A 24,806-nucleotide genomic window follows, 5' to 3' on the forward strand; every position below is an offset into this window, starting at 1 on the left:
TAATCTAGTTGAGAGGCGGGGCCTGATGTCGCTACGACACGACATGCAATCTTGGGGCTCCAGAATTGCTGTCGATATCTCTGTTGTTGGACGATCCTTTTGGATCTAAATCGTTCTGAAGGAATGGTGATAGAGAAGGGCACGTCCTGCTGATCTCAAGGGCATCGCAAAGCCTCTGATCGATCCAGGAAAAAGCTCTTTTTGCCAGCTACAAAAGATGCAGCCAAAATGGCTGCAGAAGGTTGGGACAGACCCCTGAAACAGTAGCAGAATAGGAGACACAGTGTGTCGAAATGGTGAGAAAAATCCTTATTATTAGAGAAGAGAAAACCCAAAAGACTTGAGTTAAAATAAAATTGAAGACAGAAGGAAGCAAGCGGCGAATTAACCCTGGTTTAAAACTATCGTATCTTTTTCACTTTAATTTTGTTTGTTTTCTATGGATGGAATTTTTACAAATGCCTTTTACTTTTAAACTGGATTGGTCTTTTTTTCCCTTCTTCCTCTATACTTTTTCCATTTTTTGTATTTGTGGATTAAAAGTTTCTTTCCTCGCAAGGCTCGGCCAGATCGTAATCTTTAAACATTTTTTTTCTTCTCTTCCGGAGTTCGGAACTTAGAAAGAGAGGCAAAAACAGAGGGAAAGGATGTAACACTGCCATCTAGAGGCTAGAGGATTGGCAACATCTGATAATACAAAGCTATTGGCTTTGTTTACTGAAAGGGTCAGTGGAAAACATCTTGTTTATACAGGTGTTTCTTTGAAGGAAAGAGAAAGCTTTGACCTGAAAAACTTTACTGAATTTGTTTGAAACCCAACAAAAGCCTTGGATGTTTTAGTGGCAGTGTTTATAACCTGGAAAAATGGCCCAATATGAGGAAGAAAAGGAACTAATGTTGCAAAGAATTATGCTAGAAATTCAAAAAGTCTTAATAATCACAGAGAATTGAAAAGAGACTTGAAATTATAGATCAAAATACAGAAAATATGGAGGGAAGAGTTGAGAATACTTATAAAACAACGATGAAATTTAAGGACAGAATTCAAAAAAACCACAGAGACATATGAAAGTGATAAGAAAATTGTTGACACTGACAGCAAATCGAGAGTGGAGGGAAATGATAAGTGCAAACTACGGAAAGGAGAGATCGATGAACTGGAACTCAGATGTCAAAATATAGATGAAGAAAGGAGAGAAAATTTGGCAGAAATAATGAGAGTAATTTCGGCAGAAGCACTAGCGATAACAAAAGTCAAGCTGATGAAAGGAACAGATAGAGGGTTTCGAATCTTTATAAGATATGCTATGAATAACAAATTGTCAAGAGAAGTCCACATAAGACTTATCAAGAAAACACTTAGAATACAGATTCTACAAATGGCAAGAAATATTGGACTGCACTATTTCTGGAAGGATACAGGATGATGAAATGAAATGTCACAATAAAATTTAGTTAAATGTAGTTAAATTTTGAGTACTATGTATAAGACAAAGTAATAATAGCTATAGTCAAATAAATGATCAATAATGATAATAAAACATTTATAGATACTAGATTGATAATATGAAATTTTATACAAACTGTAAGTGAGGATGATGGAGATGATGTTGAAAAATCTTTTTATAAAAGATAAATAATTCTATATAGAATAGAATATAAAGATGTAATATCATTGGATGATTTCAGGATGATGTAATGAAAAGCCATAATATAAATTTACTTCAAATTTAATATGTTTCATATAAAAAGGATGTAATAATAGCTTAATGGATGTTTAACAATTATAACAATTTGTATACATGTATATTAGATTGATGATACTAATAATGGAAAAAACATGGAATTGAAAATTATTAGACAATGTTATCAATGTTAAAATAATAGAATGACTTAGAATAGGATATAAAAAATTCTATATTATTGGATATATTGAAGATGATATAATGAATCATTATAATATAAATGGATACATATATAGAATACCTTGTTTAAAATGGAGAAATCATAGTGATAATCAAACAAATGAAGTATAATAATAATGTATACAAAGATATTTGATTGACAATATGCGATTTTTGATAAAGCTCAAGTGATGACAATGGAAAGGACGCAGAAAGACCTTGTAACCAATCGACACACTGTATGCAGTTGAAGAGGTTTTAATGTTATATGTTTTGTGTTTGTTTGAAAATAAAAAAAATTATTAAAAAAAAAAGAATTGAATGCTGTCCACTGGTTAATCCTAATAAGGCAGGAAGTGGAACAAGCATGCTAAACTCCATGAATTTTAGCAAGGGAAAACAAAAAGCAAAGGAGGCAAGGTTTCCTTTTCTCTTTGAAAAATAACAGGCACCACTGAATCAAAAATGTCTCTTGTTTTTCTAAGAGTTGTAGGTCTCCTTAGATCAAGCAAACTTTTATGGCCAAGGGCACAGGTGGCAGGCACACTCACAAGTATCTAGTTATTATTTTTGCAGCTGTTTGGTGATACAATATCATTTAGTTTCCCAAAAATAAGATAATAAAATTGCTGAGATTAAACTTCACAAGGTTTGATAGTTTTACATGAGATCTTATCAGAGTTTTCAGTGTCCATCCCCTCTAGATACTGGTTTAGGAAATTGTACCTTGGTACCCCCAAAAAGTTTTTTACTTTCAACTTTTTTATTAGTTTATTGAAGTATAAAATACAAAGAAAAAAAACATGGAAAAGTAAGAAGAGAGGATGTAAAAAAGAGGTGGTATAGTGTAATGGAAGAAAAAAAAGGCACCAACTTCCGACTCTTTAGCACAGTGAAAGGTAACAACATTATAACAACAACTTTTTGTTTTTACACAACAATATTTACAAGCCATTTCTATAACTATAAGCCTGTCAAATTTACAAAAACAGAATCAAAGTTTCTTTTTTTTCTCACTGCAAACACAAAATTCGGAAGCAATTTCAAACTAGAGACAAAATTAAATATGATGTCTTATTTGGCTCTCCCCCCGATACTAATTTAGGAAATGATACCCCAATTTTATTTAAATAAAAGATGGACAGGCCAACAGTCTGTCTTTTCCCCCCCGTGGGATATACTTAATATTAAGCAATTCCTAAATTACAATCAACTAATTTTAAAAATGAGGGAATTCATTTACTTGGAAATTTCAATATATTTCCATGAGAGTATTATTTCATTTCTCATATATACAAACTTATACACATATAAATCAACTGCAACATTCACTCTGAACCTTTGGCATGCAGAATAAGCACCTCTTTGTTGAGCCAAACATACAAAAATACTTAGCAAAGCTGACTACTCTTTATGGATTTCCATTAAGAAGCTCAGACTGCTGGTATATTTCCTTTATGTGGAATCCATAAGTAACTCTGTATATTTCACTGAAGTTTAAGTAATATAAACATGAGTTATTTATTTCTGAAATCTACCAGACTAGATGGAAGGAAAATCTTTTGGCAACATTCATTTCTGATTGTAAAAAGTATGATTTATGCCTCCAAAATGGCACAAGAGAATCCTTAGATATTCCACCAGCATCAATGTTTATTTCATTAATTTAAAAATAAGGGGGCTATACTCTGTACTTCTATTATTTCTTTGCACCCCAGGCATAAATATCAGATATCAAACTGTCTAAACCCCATCATGCACTAATGCATAATAGAATTTCATTTTATTACAAATAGAATTAGAGAATAAAATCACATTGATAGTGGTAACCTACCAATTGCTTCATGGTCAGTAGCATTTAAGTATTTTTTGCATACGTATGGTAGTCCAGATTCACATGGGTAACTTGGCCAATCATTTTGTATTTTTAAGTTAGAAGCTTTACAGCGAGGTGGTCCTAGAGAACTGTCAATGGGATCTGCAAACAAGAGTTTTATAATAATTTATATCTTTACAAAATACTCAGAGAAAATACCAGTGACAGGAAAAAGTCTATTACTTTTAGCCCCCATTGACAGGGGACTCTCAAGTAGTACATGTTTTTCTGTGCATAGAACACACAGTCATCACGCCATCCATCGGTGTTCTTACATTATACATTGAGATTTCTTGTGTGATGACACATGGAAGGGTGATTCAAGAGTTCTGGTATTACTAGTCATTGCCAAACCATGTTGCCTAGAACAAAATATATATATGCGCATGTAGCTGGAGCAACTTCCAAATCAACTATGGATTCAACTTTTGATAATAGATTGATATCAAAACAGAATTATTGACAACTACTAAAGTAGTCAATTCTTAGTTTATTCTATGAATGTTGAACGGAATGGGACCATTCATCACAGCCAACTTGGCATTGCCAATTCACCATGGTCAACTTGCCACAGTCAATTTGCTGTGGCCAACTCACTGTGGGTCAACTCGCCATGACCAACTTGTCACAGAACAATTCAACAATTCAATTCAATTATTTCAAATAATTTTAAAAAATATTTTAATTTTTGTCATTTACATTTAATTTTGTCTGTCCTTCGATATAACCACTCTTGTCCTACGGTGAGTTGTCCCTCAGTGAGTTGGTGTGGCGAATTGGCCACAGCAAGTTGGCTGCCGTGAGTTGGCCACAGCAAGTTTTTGTAGACTTTAATTTTAAAGGTCAAATGCACAATGCTTATGGCAGTGATGGCGAACCTTTTCGGCACTGAGTGCCCAAACTGGAACATGCATGCATGCATGCTGGAGTGCCAGAAATCCAAAGACCAGCTGGCTGGTGTGCATGCCAGCCAGCTGGTTTTTGGATTTCCCACACATGCCAGTGCAAGCATGCCTGTTTTTTGGCTGTTTTTCGGGCCGGTTTCAGGCCAGTTTTGGGGGGCATTTTTCACGCTGTTTTCAGGCCATTTTTCAGGCCAGAAACCGCCTGAAAAGGGCCCAGAAATGGGCCTGAAAAGGGCCCCAAAACAGCCTGTGTTTTGGTCATTTGTCGGGCCGTTTTCAGGCCATTTTCCGCTGCCTGCAAAGACCAGCTGGTGATGGCACACGTGCCCACAGAGAGGGCTCTGTGTGCCACCTCTGGCATGCGTGCCATAAGTTCGCTATCCCAGGCCTATGGTATGGGCATGTTGGTCTAGAAAATCTGTGAACCCAACTTCTGCATTTTTTTTCTTCCATTCAGTCATGTCTGATTATTTGAGACTGCCTGGACTAGTCTTTCCATTTTTCTAGGTAAATTTTTTCAGAAGTGGTTTGCCATTGTCTCCTTCCTAGGGCTGAGGGAGTGTGACTGGCCCAAAGTTACCCAGCTGCTTTTGAGTCTGAGGAGGGACTAGAACTGAGTCTCCTCAGATAACAAACTGCATATCTCTCTTGCATATTAGCCTGCCTTTTAAAATCACATTCAGGGAATAATCTGTTTGCCGCACATAGAGAAAATGACAAAAGTTTCAAATTAGAAGTCATAGTATGAATTTAATAAAATCTACCATCCTGCCCTCTCATAGCTCATGTTTATTTTGTGGACTGTAATTCAAAGACTGTATGTGGCCTTAATTATTCAATAATACTGAATAATTCATAATACACCATTTTGTTGAACACATATAACACATCCAATTTTTCAAGAACAGTAAAAACATTGCTCTTTAGCATGTTAAGATATGCAAATATTCTAACTATTTTCTAACCCTGCTATTTTATATGTTCTAAGAAAGAAGTGTTCATATTTAAGACTATTTAAGACTATGCAGTGCTCTAATCATGTCTGTAGCATTCCTTTCATTGGCATTTTGTACTCAAAACTGTGGCAGGGAGGCAAGTGGCAAGAGATAGGCCTTTGAAAAGAGAAAGAAAAAAATTATTAGACACCTTGTCTAAAGTAAACAATATCAACCTGTCAGGCGGAATTTGTGAGACATTTGCCTCTCTTCAGAAAGCAGCCATTTCCCCCTATAATAGACAGAACTAATTGACTGATTCACTCAGTCTACAACAGGGATACACAACCCCCAGGCCTCAGACTGGCACCAGTCTGTGGCCTGCCAGGAAGCAAGCATCACAAGTAAGTGAAGCCCATCTGTGCACACACAGGATCCAGGCATTTGTGAAGCCATATTCCTCTCCAGTCCATGTAAAAACTGCCCTACACGGAAGTGGTCCCTGGCACCTAAACTGTTGGGGCACACTGATCTATAGGACTCAGCTTATAGTTTGCTAATCCCTCTCTGACTAGTACATTGCCAGCTGATTATTAAGTTGCAATAGGTATACATAACAGTACTGTAATAAATCTAAGTGGTACCCATTTGCCAGTTCACTAAAGCCAGAGGGGCACCATCTGACCAATGCCAGCCAGCAGTTTCATCCAGTTGATTTAATCCTGTCCATACCAGAGTTCCTTTTGTGTTCAGTTGATCTGTAAAATATATTAAACACTCATAAACAGGTTGTCATCCAGCTACCATCACAGTTTACTCTCAATAATGCAAGTTGTGAATGTTTAAACCAATGGAATGCAAGGATCTCCCTTGCCAAGTGAGATTTCTGCAGCAGATGTAGAAGTCAAACAATCTATAATTACTGTTTTCAGAAAACATCTGGATTGCTTCTTCCTTTCTCCTACTCTCTTTACCATGTCAACTGTGCAATAAAGAAATAGAAATGAGCCAGAGCAGGGAACTGCAGATGATTTCAAAAGAATTGTTTATTTCATGGACTTCAAGAGTTGACAAGCAGAGCTGCTCCAGCCAAAAAAGGATAAGCCCTTTTCTCCATCTTAGCATGCAGAACTAATGTATCCCAGACAGCTGTACTCAATATTTTTCTTCTAAATCAATGTTGTTGTTCACTTTTTCAAACTTGACTACTTTAAGATGTGTGGACTTCAATTTCACACAATTCCAAAATTAAATTCTCAGACTTCTCCAGACACCATGCTGTTTGGGGAATTTGGTGAACTGAAGTCCATACATGGTTCAGGTATACAAGTATGAAAAACATTCTTCTAAATTTTTCCCAGAATGTAATCCATATATCCAGAATCCAGAATGTAATCCAGAAAAAAAGAATCATAGAAGGCCAAAAGATTTAGAGGTGACAAAATAAAGCGAAATGGGTAACTTCCCATTAAAAATCTACTGTCTTCAGCTCCAAATAAGCTGATGTTGAGGAAACTATCTGGAAAATGAAAAAAAGGATGGGAAATCAGTTGAGAAAATTAAGAAAATGCAATATGTCCTTTTGGATCAACTAGCAATTAAGACTACAGTCCCAGTGGATCACAGAAGCTTGTTAGACAAATACGGTACATGTGTCCCCTTCAACCAAAAAATTTCCATAACCACACCAACGAATTGCAGGAAAAAAGAATTTGCAAATCTAAAGGTTTCTGTTGCTCATTCGTGTAATGTTAAATTTTGGGTTTTTTTAACCTGATGCCAATCAACTTTTAAGATGACGCATTTCTAAGTTCCTAACTACTTTCCAAGCTGACTGTTTGGTAAACACTAATTTAGTATAATTCATGAACTCAACCAATGAGATTACCTAAAACAGGAATCAGAATAATTGGGCTTCCTTGAAAATGTTTATATTCCAGACTTCACTTAGACTTTTTAAACTTACCAATTAGACCACCAATATACTTCTGTTCTCTTGTATCTGTGATACTTAACAGATCTGCTCCTTGTCCCTGACATGAGACACGTGCCTCATTCCAGGAGAGAACAGAAAGAAGATTGATCTGGTAACAAATATGAGTATCTGCATTTATCTTCCAAAAAATATCACAGCCAGACCCTGGGTTGAAAAGACAGCATGATATTACAAAGTCATTAAGAAATATAACACTCCTAATGTAACAATCTAGATTAATTAACACCCAGTGGAAAAGTGGAAATGCTATGATGATATTACTATGAAGATACTTTCCATATTCTTTTTTTTAATATAACTTTTCTTGTCTTATCACTGTATAAAATGCAAAGAAAAGTATAAATAGGAAATTAAGTAAAGGAAAAGAGGGAGAAAGAAAATATGAGGAACAAGGGCAGAAAGAAAATGGCATTGGCTTCTGACTCTTTAACACAGTACAAGAAAACAACATTACAACCTCAACTTTTTTCTTTTATACATTGGAATATAAGTAGCCATTTCTATAACAATAAATCTATCTGATCGGAAAAACCAGTCAGTTTCATTTTTTTTTCATCACAAGCACAAAATTCAGAACAAATAAAAAACAAATTCTCATTTATGAATAGAACAATCAATTTAGCCATTACTACTTTATCTTCCTTGCTGTTAAAATATGTATTTCTATTTGCACTTAATTTTTACAAACGACCACCATTTATAATAACAAAATTCACTGTATTTCTTTAAGATCCTGTAACCTTACAGAGAAAATATTTTTTTCATCCATTTTAAGGCTCTAAGCTTTTCTAAAATTAAAACATTCTAATACATCTTTTTAAAACTTGCTCTTAGCATACATCCTTCCCTGGGCATGTAGTCAGTTGGCCATCTTTTCATCGGAAGTTAACATTTGAGCATATTTTCCATATTCTGATGTCAAAACTAAGTTGGGAAATAGGATGTACTCTGAAATTCAAAATTATCCTCCTACCTCAAATAACTTTTAATAATATCAGTGAATAATACAATTTAACAATTCAGCAAACAGTATTTTGAACTGGTAATTAGGAAATATACATCTCCACCCCACAACTACCATTCCAGTTATTAGTCTAATGTCCTCAGGCCAATGCATGTATCATCGCTATAAACAAATAAAGAAGTATATGAATTACTACATTACCAGAATTTGGGCACAATCCCCATTTTTCATCTTGTTCATAGTGGCTTGTTGTGGCACACCAAGGATATCCATCTTCTCTGAAATCTCTGATACATTCATAATGCCATGTATTGTTGTATTTAAATGGAAAAACACAAGGCAAGCCAAGAGAATTTCCCAACAGGGTATACATTTCTGAATGGAAGAAAATACTGCTGATACATCATTTGGAAAGAAAATTGAAAAGGTATAAAAACCTTTAATGGATATTCTCCCCCCACCCCACCCCCAAAAAACCTTGGTATCATAATAGTTTTGTGATTTGCCACAGTAAAAGTACTTTCACAGAAAGGAAGGGCTCTGCCCTATTAATTTTTAATAAGGCATACATCATAATAGCAACAACATGATTTGCACTTGATAATTTTTGTAATAGCATTTGCCCTCAGTCAGTTAATAAAACTGTCCAAAGGAGAAGCCATACAAGCCTGCTGCAGTAGCAACATCTTAAAATCTAACAAATTCATTGCAATATAAGCCTATTGCTACTTAATTAACATATTTGCTATTTGTATTTTTGCAAGTTCAGGACGTGTGATATTCATGGATTTATAAGTACAGTACAAATTGCCTTTACTGAATTCTCGAGAGTCAAGCACTTCAATTAGAATATTTCTCAAGTAAAACAAACTGAGCAGGAGTGGTTCATTACTATATTTTCAAGCCACACAACGTTTAAAAGTCATTCCCATGTTATTGTTTTCATACTATAGAATTTTTTTACACTTAAGCCTTAAGAAGGACATGCAAGACCTCTGTAAATGTGTCTTCTTGTATCATTACGCTGAACCCTAGGATGGCTATGGATTTTGTAATTCATCCGGTTTTTTTGATAACTTAACTAAGATGAAAGACAAAGTTGATCCATAAAGATATGTAGAATTGACCTAAAAAGCCCCACATTGCACTAACAGGACTCTTTCCTTCTGCCATATATCTCAACACTGTATAATTGCAGAAAATCCAAGCAGCTAGGTAATGTTATTGTGGGCTAACTAATGGCCTTTCCATATTACTAATCATGGAAGTTATAAATCTAACCAATTCACATATTAACTCTACAACCCATTATAGATCCCTATGTGAATTGAGCCTCCTCAAGCTTCACAACTTGCCTTCTGCTTTGCTCCTCTCATGTAACCAAGAAGAGTAAGCCAGAATTCACGTCTGCTTTATCCCGTGGCTTATTTCTGACCTGTTGAGCAACTAAATAGGCTTTATTTTATACCATGAATGTTGATTCACATGGAAGAAATTTCACAAAATATCTAATGATCTGCCAGGCCTTGGAAATATGGACGATCATCATGTAAAAGCAGTGGTGAAATTCAAATTGTTTTACTACCGGTTCTGTGAGTGTGGCTTGGTGGGCATGGCAGGGGAAGGATACTGCAAAATCTCCATTCCCGCCCCATTCCAGGGGAATGATACTGCAAAATCTCCATTCCCGCCCCATTCCAGGGGAATGACACTGCAAAATCTCCATTCCCACCGCACTCCAGGAGACGGATACTGCAAAATCTCCATTCCCACCCCACTCTGGGACCAGTCACACCTGTTCCGATTGGCTGGCCTGGCATAATCATAACTGCTACCTCCTGGCAAACATATTTCTTAACTGGTTTTTTAGGGGAATTGTTTTTTAAATTTAATTTTATGGGATATTTGTTGGGGTTTTAAATTATTTACTCAGCAGTACAGTTCTTTAAACCTTTTTTATCCTCCTTCGTATCTATCTATTTATTTAATAATTTTAATTGTTTAATTTTATAGTTATTTATATGTGTATTTCCGATATGGACTGTACACCGCCCCGAGTCCCTTGCGCGAGAGGGGGCGGTCTATAAGCGCTCAGTAAATAAAATAAATAAGAAGTGGCATTTGCCAGTTCTCCAAACTACTCAAAATTTCCGCTACCGGTTCTCCAGAATCCGTCAGAACCTGTTGGATTTCACCCCCGTGTAAAAGGGAAGAAATATGCCCGCACAGTGCATAACATTTCAGATTTTTACACATTCAAATTCTATGTAGTATAGATTGCTGATACACCCAGCTGATGGCAAACAGAAGTAATTATCTTAATCATATTGCAAGATGCTATTCTTATAACCCTCATATTTCAGAACCACATGTATTATTAAGGGAAGCACGATTAGGGAAAAAAAAGTACCTTCAAATGCATGTTCGCAAAAGTCATCATGTGACATGAACTGTTTCCATCCATAGTTGGAATTTTTTTTAACTACAACAAATTTCCTATTTTCAACTGCTAATCTGTACTGTGATGCCCCAGTAAGTGCCTTTCCATGACATTGCCACCGCAGGAAATACTGAGGGGAGTCACATTGTGTCATTATTAGTGATGGCTCTGGGTTACTGAAGTTGAGTCCAAGGCACATACTTGTGCCTATGTGGAAAAGCTGCTGTTTAGAACCCCATTTCCACAACATGTACTTAGAAACTTGATTGCAGTTTTCAAGAATGAGCTCGGAAGTTTCAGCTGTAATGCATGTGTTGAAATTCTCACTTTGAATAATAAATATTCCTTTTCCTAGAAGAAAGGAAGGTTTGTGTCATGTTATGCATACAGTAGGACAGAGATGTTATCTAGCTGGTTTGGACCGTTTTGTGAGGAATAGCTCTTAAATTTTTGCCAACATTGTAGCTGACCAAAATCTTACTTTTCCCCCCTGCTGTCCCAGTAAGGTGAGTTATCGAACCCAGGGGTCCCCAACCTTTGAAGCTTGGTGGCACAGCGGGGGGGGGGGGGAACCGGCCTGAGCAAGTCAAGTTGAACATGTATGTACCAACCAGCTGCTTGAGCAAGTTGAGCCAGTCATACAGCCCAGTTCTGAACAGGCCATAGCCTGTTCAAAGGTTGAGACCCCTGATCTAACCACAACAGGAAGGAAAGCCCAGAGGGCATCTGATAAGGGATTGAGGGTACATGGCAAAGCAAAGCTGGAAAGACTCACCTGTTTCGATTAGCTGGCCTGGCACATTCATAACTTCTACCTCCTGGCAGATATATTTTAACTGGTATTTTAGGGGATCCATTTTTAAATTTAACTTACGGGGTATTTTTTAGGGTTTTTTAAATTGTATTTTAAATACTTTACTTTAATGTACAGTTCTTCTTTTAACCTCCTCCATAACTATCTAACTATTTAAGTATTTAATTATTTATGTTATGTATCTTTTATGTATTGACTGTACACCGCCCCGAGTCCCTTTTGGGAGAGGGGGCGGTCTATAAGTGCGAATAAAGTAAAGTAAAGTAAGAATCTTGACAGGATGCACTCTGGGGTCTCCAGAGAACCAGCTGCTCCAGGCATAACTGGAAAAATATTAAGCCTGACCTTAGTTCTAATTTTATTGAAAACTTTGGAACTCAAGCACACAATTAACTTCTATTAGTTCTTTCTTTAATAGAATTATATATACAGATAGTCCCCAAATTGCAGCCATTCTTTGACCATTCAAAGTTACAACCGCACTGGAAAAAACCCTTAAGTATTACTGTTTTTCACATCCATGAAACAAGGATAGTCAAGTTGATAGGCTTTGGACAGCTTTGGAATTTTGAGAATATTACAAATTTTGAGAATATTACAAATAGCTATAGCTATTCAGAAAGCACTAATTTACTTGTAGAAAAACTGAAGAAATTTCTTCTTCTTCTTCTAATCCTCAAATTAGAACCTGCTACCACCCAGTTAAGCCATACTTTTTCCTGGAAATTTTAACAAGCTAGTAGTAGTTTTTGACTTACAACAGTTCATTTATTTGAAGTTACAATGGCACTGAAAAAAACAATGACTTCACAGTCCAGTATTTCTACAATGACATGGTCAAAATTTAGATGCTTGGCTACTGGCATGTATTTGTGACAGTTGCAGTGTCCTGACCCTTTTGCTACCTTCTGACAAGCAAAGTCAATGGGAAAGCCAGATTCACTTAACAACTGAGTTACTAACTTAACAATTGCAGTGATTCACTTAACAACTGTGGCAAGAAAGGTTGTAAAATGGGGCAAAATTCACTGAACAACTGTCTCACTTGGCTCAATTGTACTTGAGGATTACCTGTACTGGGTTTTAGTCTCTCACTATTTTATTTTTTAAGTCTGTGCAAATCTCACAGGCACTCTTGTAAATTGAGAAGCTAATACCTTGCTTTGCAGTCTGCAGTTTCCAATTAAAAATAACAATAGTATCTTAAAAACAATTAAGATCAGGTGGGTGACAAGGGACATGTCCACAGGCATACTGTCTACCCCTAAATAAGCAACATTTACCACATATACAGTATGTTTCAAAATCATTATTTCATTCAAAACCACAATCAAAAGGTGTTTTGTGCAGCATGGCATTTTCACAGCCATTCATACTTAGCTTTCAGCTGGACAAAGTTATACTCAGTCTTACTTTAGATTAAATTTCTTCAGGTATCAAAAAATTTCAGGAATGAAGGGAAGACGGATACATGCTCCACCTTAGAATAATAGAATAACAAGTTGGAAGGGACCTTGGAGGTCTTCTAGTCCAACCCCCTGCTTAGGCAGGAAACCTACACCACTTCAGACAAATGGTTATCCAATATCTTATTAAAAACTTCCAGTGTTGGAGCATTCACAACTTCTGGAGGCAAATTGTTCCACTGATTAATTGTTCTGTCAGGAAAGTTCTCCTTAGTTTTAAGTTGCTTCAGTCCTTGATTAGTTTCCACCCACTGCTTATTTTACCCTCAGGTGCCTCAGTTTGACTCCCTCTTCTTTGTGGCAACCCCTGAGATATTGGAAGACTGCTATCGTGTCTCCCCAGTCCTTCTTTTCATTAAACTAGACATACCCAGTTCCTGCAACCGTTCTTCATATGTTTTAGCCTCCAGTCCCCTAATCATCTTTGTTGCTCTTCTCTGCACTCTTTCTAGAGTCACCACATCTTTTATATATTGTGGCAACCAAAACTGAATACAGTAATCCAAGTGTGGCCTTATAAAGTGGTATTAACACTTCATGTGATCTTGATTCTATCCTTCTGTTTATGCAGCCTAGAACTGTGTTGGCTTTTTTGGAAGCTGCTGCACACCTTCACCCCCTCTATCTCCAAAGCACTCACATTGTCAGAGAAGTACTGATAATAGTCTCAAAATCATTTCAGCAAAATGTGTGAATTACACCTAATCAGAAACCCAACATAGGGTAATCAACTCTTCCTGTCTGAAGATTGGTGGCCTGCAGCTTCCCTTCTCTACAAGGAGAAAAAGTATGCCTGCCTCCCCTCCATATTGGAATTTTGTATTACCTAGAAAAGAATTGGGAATCAGCTGGCCGGACTTCATCTAGTTTAATAATCCCCAGATATTGTTTCAGCTAAAAAGAAAAATACTTTCTCTGAGGAAAAAACTCCCCAACTTCATCTTTTGATACTATAGAAACTGAACAATTCTATACATGCCTGCAGCATTACATGGTTTGCTTTTTCTATTTTAGCAGACATAAATGAACGGGTGCAAGGGTCATTCCCTGGAGGAGGGAAATAAATCTCAGGCAGGCAGAAATTCAGAAATTAAGGCATTTGGGGCTTTCTACCTCAACACTGGAAGTAGCATGCCTCATGCTTAGAACAGATCCAGAGACAGCTGCAAAAGATTTTAAAAATCTGTTTATACGAGTGATGTGTTCTGGAACAATGATACATTATCAGTAGTAATACAGTTAAGTGCACAGTAAACACAAAGGAGACACACTGTAGCTTAATGCAAACAAAATGATATGAGAATTGCCTGGGAAATGTTAGGATGCACAGCCACATATAAGCAGATAACTGCACATGCCGGCTATATGCATAAAGCGGAGTTAACATCGGGAATTGGAAACTCACTTTGTGGGACTGAAGCGCAAATGTGAAGAGCTGCTCCTGTGCAGCACACCAAGGGCTGAAAAAAGTACAGGTAATCCTCAACTTACGACCGCAATTGAGCCCAAAATCTATGTTGCTAAGTGAGAAATTTGTTAAATGAGTTTTGCCCCATTTGATGAATTTTCTTGCCACATTTCTTCAGTGAATCTCTGCAGTTGTTAAATTAGTAACATGGTTGTTATGTGAATCTGGTTTCCCCACTGACTTGGCTTGTCAGAAGGTGGCAAAAGAGAAATCACATGACCCCGGGACACTGCAACCCTCATAAATGTGAATCAGTTGTCAAGCATCGGAATACAAAGCACGTGACCATGGGAAATGCTGCAATGGTCACAAGTGTGAAAAATGGCCATAAATCACTTTTTTTCAGTGCCCTTGTAATTTTGAATGCTCACTAAGCAAACTGTTGTAAGTCAAGGACTAACTGTCCTGTAAACTCAAGCCAAATTAGCCAAATTAGCCCCTTTGGTCATGCACTCGGATGGTTAAATGGATTTTAGGTGGTCAAGTCTAGCATAGAGCTAGAACTGACTGATAAGGTCTCTGACCTACGTTTCAACTGGCAGCAGTAGGAAATAAATTCCTCTGGACTTAAATGGGTTTTATTCCCTAGCAAATGATCATTAGGATTTGGCTCCAACTTTTTTTTCCCCTTCCCTGGAGTGAGACTCAAAATAAAGCATTAGTCCCCACAGGGAAATTCTAATGCGCTGTATATAATCAGTTAATCGCCGGAAGGGAATGAATGAGAGAATGAGTGTGTGAGAGACAAAAATAAAGAGAGTGAGAGAGAGAGAGAGAGAGAGAGAGAGAGCGAGAGAGCGGCCGTCCGACCAATGGCTCAGCCGCCCGTCCAACTTACTCAAGAAGTAGGGCAGTTGTTTCTGCGTCAATGCTGCAAGTTCCCTTTCGGCCAAGCAGGAGCAAGCGAGGAGGAACATCACCCCGAGCATTTTCCACCGGGACTTAAAAGGCTCTCGACCAGCCAGCCTTCGCGGCGAGTTGGCGGGGGAATTAACAGCGGCAACCTTGGGGCGAGGAGGAGAGACCCAGAGAGAGAAAAAAACAAAGGGGGCGGCGGAGGGAACGCTCCTCTTTGCTCTGGGACCGAGCTGGGAAGGAGATAGGCTGACAGACCTTCCCCCATCGCTGCCTAAGGAAGGAGAGAGGCGTTTCCCAATCCCCTCCCGCGTCCCGGTGAAGGGTTGGGGAGAAAACGCAGGACATCTTCGCACTCCTAAGGAGGGCCGTCGAGCTTATGTACCTAGCTCACAAGTAGGCTTCCCACGGGCGCTCCAATCTAGCTAGGTTAACTCTGAACAAACTTAGGAGGGGAAACAAAAAAAAAAAGACCCCTCTTGGGATAATGGATCCCTCTTAGTTTTCAGGATCGGGGCGGTAGAGCGCAGGAGCCGAAAGAGATGGAGCCTTTTAGCCTAGAGACCTGCAGCCATCCTGTTCGTCATTATCACAGAGCTAGGCAGTTGTAGGAAAGATCTCAGGCGGTTGCATAGGGCATGTTGTTATTCATTTCACTTTAGGAGGGGTATTCTCATGTTGTTGCAAGCCCACCTAAAATTGCGATTCTAGAAGTAAACACTGGCCACATTCATGTTTGAAAAGGTCCTGTAAATACAGTACATGTCTACAGCATTAGAGATCTTTACCAATAGGGTGGAATGCTGCAAGTGTGATTGAGGCCTAAATATCTGGTTAATACTGTTGGAAGAAATGTCCTTCTGGGTTCAGTTCCAAGTGGGGGGAAAAAGACTCTGGAAACATGGAGGCTGCTTGGAAAGATGGTTTAATGGAGGACAGGATCACATGGCTTGAACTCCTGCACAGAAAAGCGGGATGGCATGCTTCAAGATGTTGGAAAAAAAGGCAGAGATGCTGAAAGTCCCTGGTTTTATGCTCTCTCTGAGCTTTGAACCTGAGCTTGTATTCTGATTGGTTGTTAGACTCCATGGGTCCATGCAGGAGCAACTCTGTAGGCTGTGCTTTGAGTCCCAAGTTTGATTGAGCATTGCTTCTTCCCAGGTGCCCTGTGGTGAGATGGGTAAAGGGCTACTACTATTATGCCTTAATCCCATCACCCTGGAACTGAAGGAGGAGATCTTTGTTATGTAGAATAGACTGGCTGAGGCATTTTAATGGCCCATTGACAAAGGTGGGGGTTATTAAGAGTGAGTCTGTTTCCTGCCTAAAAACATGTTTCTCCATTTCCAATCCAGGGAAATATAATATTCTGCCTTTTCAATATTTTGCAGGATATTTCATTTTTCTAGGAGAGAGGGTGGGTTTTAACTTCCTACAATACTAAGAAGCGATACGTGAAAATCATGATTGACTCAATTCATAATCGTGGCAGAGAAACCAGACGATACAAGCCCATCTGGGGACAGTCTCGGGTTATGGAAGATCACAAATGAGAAATATTTGAGGAATAAATGGTAACCAGCATAAATTAAGAAATAGGTTGGAAAGAATGTGTACCTGTGAGGCTAAGAGAAAGTATTAATGGAAGAAGAGATTAATTTCGGGGGAAATGGTGCAAGATTCGGATGAATACAAATTATGTATTCATGTGGTTAAGACCCTGGGTTTGTTGGCTTTCTAGACCTGAGCACCATGCAACAGGCTAAGCCAGAGGTTCCCAATCTTTTTCAGTTTGCGGCTCCCATAACACTTCGGATTTTTTCCGCGGCTCCCTTAATAGGTACATCCGATTTTTTTTAATTTTTGACTTTTTAAAGATTTGGAAATCTACTTTTTAGTTAGTTAAGGTTAGGTTAATTGAAAAATAAATTAAACATGAGCTTTAAATTCACAATTTATTGAACATCGTTTAATGATTTAAAATTATTAATGGGATGGATGGGCTTGTTGTTCGCTGCACAACTTCTCAAATCTTGGATCAGAAAAATAGCTTTTGAAAAGTAACTTAACCACCACACTAGCCCAGTGGTGGGCAACCTTTTTTTTCAACTGAGCCAAATCTCGCCAAAACCACGATTGAAATTTATTTGGAGAGCCGATCTTGCTTAGCAACCAAAATTTTGGGCTCAATTGTGGTCATATGTTGTTTTTCTTTCTTTCTTTCATCTCTCTCTCCCACTTTCTTTCTTTTTTTCTTTTTCTTTCTCTCTCTCTCTCTGGCTCTTTGTCTCTCTCTCCCTCCCTCCCTCTCTGTCTCCCTCTGTCATTTTCTCTGGGTGTCTATCTGTCTCTCTCTCTCTCTGTATCTCTGTCTCTCTCTCCTCCTTCCCCCATCTCTGTCACTCTGTGTGTGTGTGTGTGTCTGTCTGTCTGTCTGTCTGTCTCTCACTCACTCTGTGTGTGTGTGTGTGTGTGTGTGTGTCTCTGTCTCTCCCTCTGTCTCTCTCCCCTCCCTTCCTCTCTCTCTGTCACTCTGTGTATGTGGGTGTGTCTGTCTCTCACTCATTCACTTAATCACTCACTCTGTGTGTGTCTCTCTGTCTATCTTTCTCTCCCTCCCTCCCCCTCTCTGTCTCTCTCTCTCTCTCTGTGTGTGTGTGTGTGTGTGTGTGTGTGTCTGTCTCTCCCTCTGTCTCTCTCCCCTCCCTTCCTCTCTCTCTGTCACTCTGTGTATGTGGGTGTGTCTGTCTCTCACTCATTCACTTAATCACTCACTCTGTGTGTGTGTCTCTCTCTCTGTCTGTCTATCTCTCTCCCTCCCTCCCCCTCTGTGTGTGTGTGTGTGTCTGTCTGTCAGTCTCTCTCTGATTCCCTCCCTCTCTCTGTTCCTCTGTCTGTCTGTCTCACTCACACACACACACACTGTGGTCACCAGAGAAAGGGAGTGAGAGAGGGAATCAGAGAGAGACTTACAGAGACGAATCAGAGACGTACTTTTAGCTACCTGGCAGCGGCGTTTTGCCTTGGGGGGCTCCTCAGAACTTCCCAAGACTTCGGAGGGAAGTTTACAGCCCTCCCTCGGAACGCTTCGGAGGGAAGCTTCTGCAAAGGCGAGTGGCAACAAGTCTCCCAGGCTTTAATTTGCCGAGCTGTGCGCACGGGCCTGTTTTCCACAGCGTGGAGCAGCGGCGAGATTCTGCGCGGCGAGCGATGATTCCAGGGGCCATCCGGGAAGATGAGGAACGCGAGAGGGACCCTGCCCCCCCCACTGATGCCCCCCCGGAATCATCGCTCGCCGCCCAGAATCTCGCCGCTGCTCCACACCGTGGAAAACAGGCGCGCGCGTACAGCTCGGCAAATTTCAGCCTGGGAGACTTGTCATGCCCGGGCTTTTGCAGAAGCTTCCCTCCAAAGCCCGAGAGGAGGGAGGGAAGCGGGCGCCCGGCGCAGGTATTAATTGAATATTTCGCGGTGCCCTTATGACGATAGCGCGGCTCCCCAGGGAGCCGCGGCGCACACTTTGGGAATCACTGGGCTAAGCTAAGCTCCTGTCCTCGCACAGCTCCTGCTAATCTAGCAGTTCAAAAGCATGCAAATGTGAGTAAATAAATAGGTGCCACTTCATTGGAAAGATAACAGCGCTCCTTGACATCACGCTGGCCACATGGCCATGGAAATGGCTTTGGACAGCACTAGCTCAATGGCCTTGAAATGGAGATGAGCACTGCCTCCTATAGTTGGCAACAACTAGTGGAGTAAAATTTAAGTGTGATGAAAGATTGAGATGAGAGGAGTAAGAGGTTTTGAATATGAGAGTTGATCCTAACTTAGTGATAGTTAACCTGTTTGATGCCGAGTGGCCAAAGCGCATGCGCGCAAATGCACACACGTGTGCCCCAGTCCCCAAAATGCAATAGGATTGCCCCTATGCATGTGCCCCATGCATGTGTGCATGTTCCCTGCACATTCCCCCCACCCCGAGCATGCATCCTGCCCTCCTGGCCCCCACTTTGGCTTCCAGGTTGGTGCAGATTTTTCAGGCCCAAAACGGGGTGCGGGAGGGCCTCGCGGTCTCCACAATTTCTCCCCCCCAGCATGTCCTAGCTTCCTCCTGCATTTCTGCCTCCTGTACCCTCCCCGATCTTTGCAGTTTCTCCCCACTAGCTTTCTCCTCCATTTCTGCACAGAGAGGCACCTGCGTAGGGTGGAACCAGTGGAGATCGGGGAAGGCATGGGCAGCAGTAATGCAGGAGAAAGCTAGGGCGCACTGGGGGAGGGAACTGTGGAGATCAGGGAAGGCCCTGCACATGTGCGGCAGTGACCTGAAGACCAGTTGCCCAGCAGGAGGCGCGTGCACATGCGCAGTGGAGCTGGCCTTGGGCGATGGCTGGCATGCCCGCAGAGAGGGCCTGCGTGCCACCTGTGGCACGCATGCCACAGGTTCGGCATCACAGTCCTAACTTATATTTAAAATAGCCCTTGGGAAAAGTAATCTTGGATCTGATGTGATTTCCCCAAACCTTCAAAGTGCTGGAAGACCAATTTCTAATCCAGGAGAAAATGATGAACGGCATTAAGTAGGATAAAATTATGAGATTGGGGTCATTGTCTGATTTATTATTTAAACTGGCCATGAAGCAGAAAGATTATTATGGGCAGCCTCTCTTTCTGCTGAGCTACTCCAATGTTTCATTTTTAAAATTCTACTTCATGAAATAATTTAAAATGTAGGGTTTTATTCAACTTGCTTCTTTAGGTTATTAAACAAATATATTTAATTCTTGGAGAAGAATGGACTATGATTATCTTTTTCATACTAGTATAAAATGTTGAAATTATGATTTTCCTGTGTTTTCATTTTTCTTTTGCAAATGTGTTTGCATTGTGTGTACAGCATATCTCCTTTCTTGCTAATGTCTTCTTGTGATGGAGAGCTTGTTTCTTCTCTGTCTTTGACAGGGACTATATTGCCACTCCATCATACTTCTAAAACATACTATGAGGATGTCTGTTTATATTTCATAATGAGATTTGAATGCAAGCTGAAATTGATTTGGTTCCATAGAAGGTATCTATGGTGTGTAATTTTTAGCAGATCTTGCCTAAAATCCACCTGTCTGTAAATCTTCATTTGCTCCTTTTCCAGAAGAAAGTTTGTATTTCAGAAAATGTGCTTTCTATATTTTGTTAATTTGGCAAAGATGAATAGATAGCTACAGAATAACTATGACTATTGACTTCCGGTTCCGGCGGCTGACGGCAACGGGCAAGCCTTGCTCGCCCCGCGCTTCCCTGGTGGGCTCCCCACTCCTTGGGGGGCACAGGACGCCCCGTAGAGGCTCCTGCCAGAGGGGCGGCACCGCGGGGGATCCCCGGGATCGGCGGCGGCCGGTGGGCCCCCCCCCGCCTCGCTCCAGGCACTGGGGAGCACGATGGGGAGATGCTCCGGCGCCTTCACTGCGAGGCTGTGCGGAGAATAAGCGAGTAGAAGGACGCGGCTGCGGGCGGTGAGGCGAAAACTCCCTTCCATTCCCTTTACCAAGTTGGAGAAACTGTCAGCAGTTTAAATTTCCTCCTTTCGGCTTGACTTGGAGAGGCGCGGCTGGAGGGAGGGGGATTTCCCCTCCCCTCGGACAGGCGGCTTGAAACAATTCTTGCTCTCAGCCCCAGGGGAAGGAGGAGGGGGAGAGCCAACCAATGATGTCACGCCCTTACTAAAAGTAAATTTTCGGATTTAACTCCATAACATAATGATGATCTGGAAATTTTGGGAACTTTAAAAACTTTATTATGCCTCTAAACCCGAAGCTGGCAGGGCAAGATGGCACACTTCCGTTGTCTTTCTGAACTGTGAAACCTGACTCCACCTTTAAAACTTCAGGCTTCCGGTCTTTGTCTCCGTGCTACTCAGACAAATCTCTTGTTGATTGCTACCTTTTGAACTCCCTGGAGTGAAAAACTTTACTCTATTGCCAGAGGGATTAGAAAAATCTGCTACTGCCTGGACCTTCTGTCTCCTGGACTCTCCTGGCTATTCTACCTCTCTGACTGATCACTCCCTGTACTGACTGAACTCTCTATTCCACAAACAATGTCTCCTAAAAAAACCACCCCCTGGAAAGCCTGGCTTTGCTGCCTCTGCCCCGACATCTGCAACATCTAGTCCTAGTACACAATCAACGATAACAGCTTTGATGCAACCTAAAACTACAGAGACGGAGTTTCAACAAATGTTTCAGCAACTTTTACAGGGACAAGAGGAAATTAAAAAAACAACTAAAGGAGATGAAAGAAGAAATTAAAGAGAACCAGGCACAAATCAACAAAAACTCACAGAGACTGGATCTTTTGGAGGGGGGGACGGCTGAGATGAGGGAGGGGATGGAAGGGGTGCAGAAGGGGAACAAAGAACTTGATACCCAACAGATGAAAATAGAATTTGAGAGAATGTCCTTTTACCTTAGATTTCAAAACGTGTTGGAGGCAGATGACAAAAATATAAGGGACATTATGACAAATATTTTGGCTGAATACATCCAGAAAGAGAAACAACAGATGGGGTGGGAAATAGATTTGGTTTATAGAGTGAACTCAGCTTATGCTAGAACACATAACGTACCCAGGGAGGTACACATTAAATTTCTCAGAAAAAGCACAAGAGATGAAATTCTGAGTGCACAAAGGGGGCAAGCTTTGACATACCAAGATAGGGAAATAACCATTCTGAAACAGATCCCCAAGAAAGTGAGGGAAAAAAGAAAAAGTTATTCGCAATTAGCGAATAAATTATACCAGAAGGGGGTGTGGTTCAGATGGCTGATGCCTGAAGGTATGCTAATATTCTGGGAGGAGACGAGTTAGAATTAATACACCCATAGAGGCGCAGGCCTTTATGGAAAAAAAATAAAGTACTCCTAGAAAAACCAGATGATTCTACAACAGACATGCAGGACACGGGAGGGGCCGGAGCTCTGTCGGCGGGGGGAGATGGGGCAATACCGAGAAAGCTCAGATCACAAAAATGAACAAGAAAATCTACCTGACATAAACTGATCGAAATTATTAACTGAATTCATATGCTGACTATATGTTACTACTTATTAATGAATTTTGTGTAAATGTATACTATGAGTATGGAGGGAGGGGGCACCTACCGCACACCGCAACTGCCAAAATTTGTAACCTTTCCATTACCTTTTTCCCTGTAAATCTTTAAAAAAACCAATAAAACTTTGTTTAAAAAAAAAAGAATAACTATGACTATTCATCTGAACTATGAATTACATTGCCAAAATGTTTCACAAAAATTTGAATGTCTACCTTCCTTAATATACACATCTTCATCTGGGTATATAAAATATAACTCATATCTACTCCTCATATAATGAAGTATTTTACTCTGTACTGTATTTTCTCTTGCTTTTATACTAATCACAATTTCAACCAGACTAAATATTTATAGTTGAAGACCTTAGGGATCAAAGTGCGCTTGAGAAATAAATGCATATAAATTCTTTTAAAATGGAAAATATCTCAGCTGTGGAGGGACATAATGATAAATACAGATAATTTTCTACTTATAGCAGAGGTGGGTTCCTACTGGCTTGGCCTGGTTCAGCTAAACCAGTAGTGGTATGGCGTCCTGGGTCGCTAGAACCGGCAGTGATCCAGGCCTGCCACGCCCCCAAACCAGTCGCCGCCATTGCCATCTTGTTTTTGAGTTCTACGCATGCACAGAACAATTTTAAGTGAACTGTGCATGCTTGTGAAGTAGAGGCACGAGCGAACTGGCAGTAAAGCCGGCCAGAACCCACCCCTGACTTACAGCCATAATTGGGGCCAGAATTTCTGTTGTTAAGCAAGGAGGTGAAATGAGTCCTGCCTGATTTTATGAACACATTTCCACTGTTAAGAGAACCACACGGTCATTAAGTGAATCTGGCTTCCCCCATTGACTTTGCTAGAAGCTGGCTGGGAAGGTGATCACATGACTCTGGGACATTGCAACCGTCATACATGGCAGTTGCCTAGTGTCCAAATTTTAATCACATGACCGTGGGGATACATGTAATGGTTGTAGAAGATTGGTTGTAAGTCATTTTTTTTCAATGCCATTTGCAACTTCAATCAGTCACTAAACAAACGGTTATAATTGGAAGACTATCTGTACTTCTGGAAAGATGATGAAACTCCTGTGGTGTTTTTTTGGGGGGGGGGGAGTGAGTGAGACCTCGGTTGAAGAAAATGTTGAGATACTGTGGTTTTAGGTAACTATTTGAATTTCCATTTGGAGGCCAGTTGCAATCTTTCAGTAGAAGGCATTTCTTGATATAATTTAGTTAGATCCTGTAGACTACAGAGCGGATTATTATAGGACTGAAACAGCCTTTGGTACTCAGAGAGATGGCTTTCACTGGGAAATGGATGAGGTAGGAACAGCAATTTTGTTCTTTGGCTCTCAGCATCTTTTAGTATCACCAGGAATAATATTTTTCTGGATTGTATATGGACTAGGTTTAGGATTATATATGGACTAGGTCCTCCCATTTTTACAGTCTTCAAAATGAGGACTATTTGAGAAGATAGTGCTGAACAGATTCTGGTTCTATATCATAGTTACAAGTTGTTTTTTTTAGATCCTAGTAAAATAATAAAGAAAAATTACCGGGCTGTTTGTTTTGAAGTGTCATCAATATTCAGACAATATTCTGCTCCACCATTTCTCATTTGTATCTACTCAGTAGAGACTGCAGAACTTGTTTCTATATATATATAGTTTATGAGGAATGAGGGAGAAAAAGCTAAAACTTAATCTAAATGACAGAAATACTCTTAAGATGAAGATTTAAAATTTATAAACATGAAAAAGAACATGTGATCCATACTGTCAAAATGTATAGTTATTAGTAAGTGAAATTATGGTGAAGATTTGTCTAGCACTTGCTTGGGCTTCACTATTACAATGAAATAAAACGACAGTGTCTTATCTTCAATGCTTCGTGGCAAATAAGGAAAGAAAATACTAGATATTGATTAGATATCAGCTTGAAAATATGAAGAAATATGTTTCTGTCTAAATAAAAATAATAATAAATTCAACTAGTTACTCTCTGATGCTTTACGTAGATATAATGTAATAGGATTTATGGAGAAATGTAGATAAGGGAGAGAAAAGCAAAAAAT

At 39.8% G+C, this 24,806-nt stretch overlaps 1 protein-coding gene across 1 annotated transcript in view; it reads right to left on the reverse strand.

Annotated features, from left to right (window-relative positions):
- The window catches only part of PLA2R1 (phospholipase A2 receptor 1), a 104,882-nt gene extending 88,912 nt beyond the window's left edge, over window positions 1–15,970 (reverse strand). The window contains exons 1-6 of the mRNA XM_081938127.1: window positions 15,607–15,970; window positions 10,991–11,371; window positions 8,782–8,955; window positions 7,587–7,760; window positions 6,265–6,378; window positions 3,739–3,882 (exon numbers count right to left, since the gene is read on the reverse strand). Of these exons, the coding sequence (XP_081794253.1) occupies window positions 3,739–3,882; window positions 6,265–6,378; window positions 7,587–7,760; window positions 8,782–8,955; window positions 10,991–11,371; window positions 15,607–15,697 (1,078 nt within the window). The 5' untranslated portion in view covers window positions 15,698–15,970. The remainder of the gene's footprint in view (window positions 1–3,738; window positions 3,883–6,264; window positions 6,379–7,586; window positions 7,761–8,781; window positions 8,956–10,990; window positions 11,372–15,606) is intronic.
- Between the last annotated feature and the right edge of the window lie 8,836 nt (window positions 15,971–24,806).

This window comes from Natrix helvetica (assembly GCF_964273705.1).
Source record: "Natrix helvetica genome assembly, chromosome: 1".
In the NCBI taxonomy this organism is placed as follows: Eukaryota; Metazoa; Chordata; class Lepidosauria; order Squamata; family Natricidae; genus Natrix; species Natrix helvetica.